This window comes from Entelurus aequoreus, linkage group LG06, assembly GCF_033978785.1.
Source record: "Entelurus aequoreus isolate RoL-2023_Sb linkage group LG06, RoL_Eaeq_v1.1, whole genome shotgun sequence".
NCBI lineage: Eukaryota > Metazoa > Chordata > Actinopteri > Syngnathiformes > Syngnathidae > Entelurus > Entelurus aequoreus.
This window is the reverse complement of record NC_084736.1, coordinates 48262719-48267114: the sequence shown is the minus strand read 5'-3', so window position 1 is coordinate 48267114 and position 4396 is coordinate 48262719. Positions and strand designations below refer to the sequence as shown.

The 4396-nt window shown below is 40.0% G+C and overlaps 1 protein-coding gene across 1 annotated transcript; it reads left to right on the top strand.

The window, feature by feature from the left end:
- Positions 1 to 1184: 1184 nt before the first annotated feature.
- Positions 1185 to 4284, top strand: LOC133652309 (uncharacterized). Its single transcript, XM_062050913.1, has 6 exons — positions 1185 to 1352; positions 1450 to 1592; positions 1675 to 1739; positions 3638 to 3775; positions 3898 to 3996; positions 4068 to 4284. The coding sequence occupies exons 1-6, from the start codon at positions 1206 to 1208 to the stop codon at positions 4079 to 4081; spliced, it is 606 nt and encodes a 201-aa protein (XP_061906897.1). The 5' UTR covers positions 1185 to 1205; the 3' UTR covers positions 4082 to 4284.
- The last annotated feature ends 112 nt before the right edge of the window (positions 4285 to 4396 follow it).

Sequence of the window (4396 nt, the reverse complement as noted above, 5' to 3'; positions counted from 1 at the left end):
AAACATTTTAAAGTGAAATATTTGAAGTAATTAGAGCCTTGAATAGATCAATAATTGATTATAACATTGACTTTTTTTTTAAAGATTTTTTTTTTCGAGCAATGGCAAAAAAAGCAAAATAAAGAAAGACAAGAGAAAAACAAACAGCCTGCGTGGCTGCTTTGTGTCAACATTGCAACTGTTCCTCGTTAGATTTCACCTCATTCCACTTTTTTTAATGTTGATTTTTAATTTTTGCAATAGCATTTCCAGAATATGTGGCGGGCCGCTAAACAATTAGCTGCGGGCCGCAAATGGCCCCCGGGCCGCACTTTGGACACCCCTGTTGTAGATCATCATTTATCCCAAACTAGTCATTGTTGTCTCTTATGAAGTCTGCCATGAATATGCCCCCCAAAAAATGTTCCGGAAGTAATTACGTGTTATTATGAATGTACCGGTTACTACATTATGCATATATTTACAGCATGTATATAAAACATTGATGGAGATTTTTGGATGTTTTTAGAGGGCTTTATAGGCAGAATAGATTGACTCCTAAAACCTGCATGGTTAGCTGCCTCTTGCTAGCGTTTATTTACAAATTAGAATGCATGAAAAAGAGAAAGACACCTGTTCTTATCTCAGACAGAGATTGTGAATAATAGGCAAAATCCCCCAGAAAATGCAGTTCACCTGTAAACAAATGTACAGTAGGTAGCATTCCATCCCACACACTTGATAACAATCATCTAATTTACAACAATGCTAGCAAATCATAAATATAATAGGATACACTTTATGAAAATGTGTTATTGTGTTCACTTTAGTTGCTTGCTCTAAAACATTTTCAGTTCTATAGTCTATTGTTCAAGTGTAGGATCAGGACTCAAAATCGGATCTGAGGCCAAAATGTTGATGGTAACATCCCTAATTTAAAGGTAAAAAAAACCAAACCTACTATCAAAATTAAATATGCACATATACAACTTGAATTCAATCAAACTGTTAAGGTAATGTCCAACAAGTAGCTCTTCAAATCCTTCAGGTACAGCTCTCAATTCAAAACCTAACGTTGATAGAGTGCACCCTGATTTGACCTAAACACAAAACAAACATTATTCTTTCAATCAGACATTAAAAACAAGGACAAGGTCCTAAGTCTTTGTTTACCTTTTTGTTTGTCTCGTTCTCTTTCTGTATAAAAGGTCATCTTTCTTGCATCCATGCACAGTCTTCCTGCTCTCAGCTATTGTTCACTTGTCATCATGTTGGCTCACTTGTGTTTAGGTCTGCTGGCTCTCTGCTCTCTGACTGCTGCGTCAGATCCCACCTGTGAGGAGCTCACAGCTCCTTTGGAGGATCGCAGCCTGGTATGTTTCATCCAAGTTGTATCTGCTTTTCATGGCTTATAAAGAACCCTGACCTTGAAAACATACTTTGTCTCTATGTTGCTCTATGTGTCCATAGCTATCTGGAAAATGGATTTTTACTCTTGGAACGTCAGACAATGACCATTTTATGAAGGAATTTGGAAAGGTCACTAGCTCCTGGGTTGCATTTACACCCGTCCCCAACAGTGACACATACAGCATTAGATGGAAGGACAAAGAGTAATCATTTCATTTGCTCTAATTTAATCTTTTTCAATGAAATGGATCGCAACGGATGACAAGGATTTTACTTTCTCTCTAGAATAACTGGAGAATGCACCTCTGAAAATTTGACTTCAACCTTTACTAGCGCTACAGCAGTTGTGTGTAAGTATAATCTAAGAGATTTGACATATGCTATTGATAATGTCTTGATCAGTGTTAGGTTTTTAATTAGTTACTGTTAAGTTACTTTTTAATTTCCCCCCAGAAATACAAAACCCAAAACCAGTGAAGTTGGCACGTTGTGTAAATCGTAAATAATAACAAAATACAATAATTTGCAAATCCTTTTCAACCTATGTTGAATTGAATAGACTGCAAAGACCAGATACTTAACGATTGAACTGGAAAACGTTGTTATTTTTTGCAAATATTAGCTCATTTGGAGTTTGATGCCTGTAACAAGTTTCAAAAAAGCTGGCAAAAAAAACAGAGAAAGTTGAGGAATGCTCATCTAACACTTACTTGGAACATCTCACAGGTGAACAGGCTAATTGGGAACAGGTGGGTGCCATGATTGGATAAAAAAGCAGCTTCCATGAAATGCTCAGTCATTCACAAACAAGAATGGGGCGAGGGTCACCACTTGGTGAACAAATGCGTGAGGAAATTGTCAAACAGTTTAAGAACAACATTTCTCAACGAGCTATTGCAAGGAATTTAGGAATTTCACCATCTACAGTCCCTAATATCATCAAAAGGTTCAGAGAATCTGGTTAAATCAATGTTAGTACCCGACAGTAATTAAACGTTTTGAAAAAGCATGTTGTTGTTTTGTTTTTTTTGTTTTCTCTGTTGGCACTTGGTGGAGGCGGTCGCATTTCCCTCCCTCTCTATTTCTCCCTGCTTGCTCTCTATGTCTTGTCCTGTCTATACTTTTTAAGAGCCTCTTTTTCTGCGCTGTCCTTCGAAATCTAAACATCTAACATGGAATTGATAAGATGGACTGTCGGCTCAATTGACAAAATCTTCTCGACGAGGAAAAGAGGTTCAGGGGAGCCTGGCTGCCCCGACGGAACGATGGCTGCGAGGTACGCGAGAGACTCGTGGGAGAAATGGAAATTATTGTTCCTCTCAGTGCTTGCCGTTGAGGACGTGGAAGACATCTATGTATTTGGAACCGTGATCGCAGGGCATTGCTTTGGTGTATCGTCAAATTCGGCCGCTCAAGGAGCCGAAAGGCTGCCCGTCGCAATGGAAGGCATGGGCCGAGCTGTGGGAACACAGACTGGTGATTTGTAAGTTGGATCACATCCCCAAAAGGCTTACTGAAATGCGAGAATTGACCAATCTGAGAGCCAGCATGGACGATTAGAACAGACAAGCCATTGAAATGTCTGCTCTCTTGGAAAACAACAATCTTTATCTTTTATTATTCGACTCCCTTAAATGGCCTTGACGCTGCTCACAACAGAGGAAGGCTGTTCTGAAAACATCCTCTCAAGGACATCACGGTGATAGCTGCTCTGAGATCCCTCCCTTATCCAACAACACCTGAGACTTGCTTGCAATGCCTGCAGAGGAAGACTTTGGGTCTATAGACACACCATCACTACACCCTGGACAAAGGGCATATGGTTTGTAACATGTTTGTGTGCTTACGGCTATCAAGTTTGGTTTCTTGGCCTCAGCCTGGAACCCCGAGTCTGATTTTGACCCTTTTTTACTCACTCCCAAGCGTTTACCTTTTTCCCACCTTTCATGAATTCCCCCCGCGGATTAATAATATTTTTCTGATTCTGATTCCAACGCTAAGTTTGAGTTCTCAACACTGTTTCAATGTTATGTGCCTTCTGGGTTGTGCTATGCTACTGAAACACAATGACAGTATTATTACTCCAAACACCCAGCTCACTTCATTGAAGCCAACATGGGATTTGATAACTCTTGGTGTGACTATTAATTGACTAGTAACCACCCTGAACCTGGGAAGCAGTACTCTGTGGATGCATGGATACATATCGAATGACATTACGTTTAAAATAAATGTTTACATCATACAGCCCAGTTTAGCACACCTGATACAGAACATTCTGAGCAACACCTAAAGTCGTGCCCTGACTGCCTCTTCGTCGTCGACGACATTACAGTGAAGATTCCTGGAGGGGAACCCATTAAAGGCAGATACCTGTACTTGTTAAGTGAGTCTACATTTTCCTCTTACTCTTCACTGCACCCCGAGTTAGTCTTACTTCAAAGACACTGTGCTTGATAAAGACTTCAATGAGTTCAGTGTGAGATCACAAGTCTCTGTGTGCAACAGCAAAGACCGGAACACTTGATCCCGCCCACCTGGAGGTTGTCAAGAAGCAGATCGCATGCCTCAATTTCACTAAAGGTTTATACTTTTCAAACACCACAGGTAAGATGCTTCCTATTCTGTCTTACTTTGACACAATCACACATGGTCTGTATTGCTCCTCTCTCTTCCAGATCTGTGTCCATAAAAAGGTCAACATTAGAACAAAACTTCCTAGCGACGAAGACTGACAGTCACCTTCACATCACGTTTATCCTCAGACTTCCTGCATGAAACACTGCAAACAATAACCACAGATGTGTGTTGTATGCAGACTATACTCTGATATGACCAGTTCTATATGTTCTGTTATGTGTTTCTTGGTTGCAACTCATTAAAAAGACAAACTGATGTGTTTCCTGTCACATGTCGGTCAATTAAATAACTTTAGTATTAATCACTGTAGTTGCACGTAATTGAACAGTTCACTCCTAGTCCTGCTATTCTTACGCTGCCAGCTCGC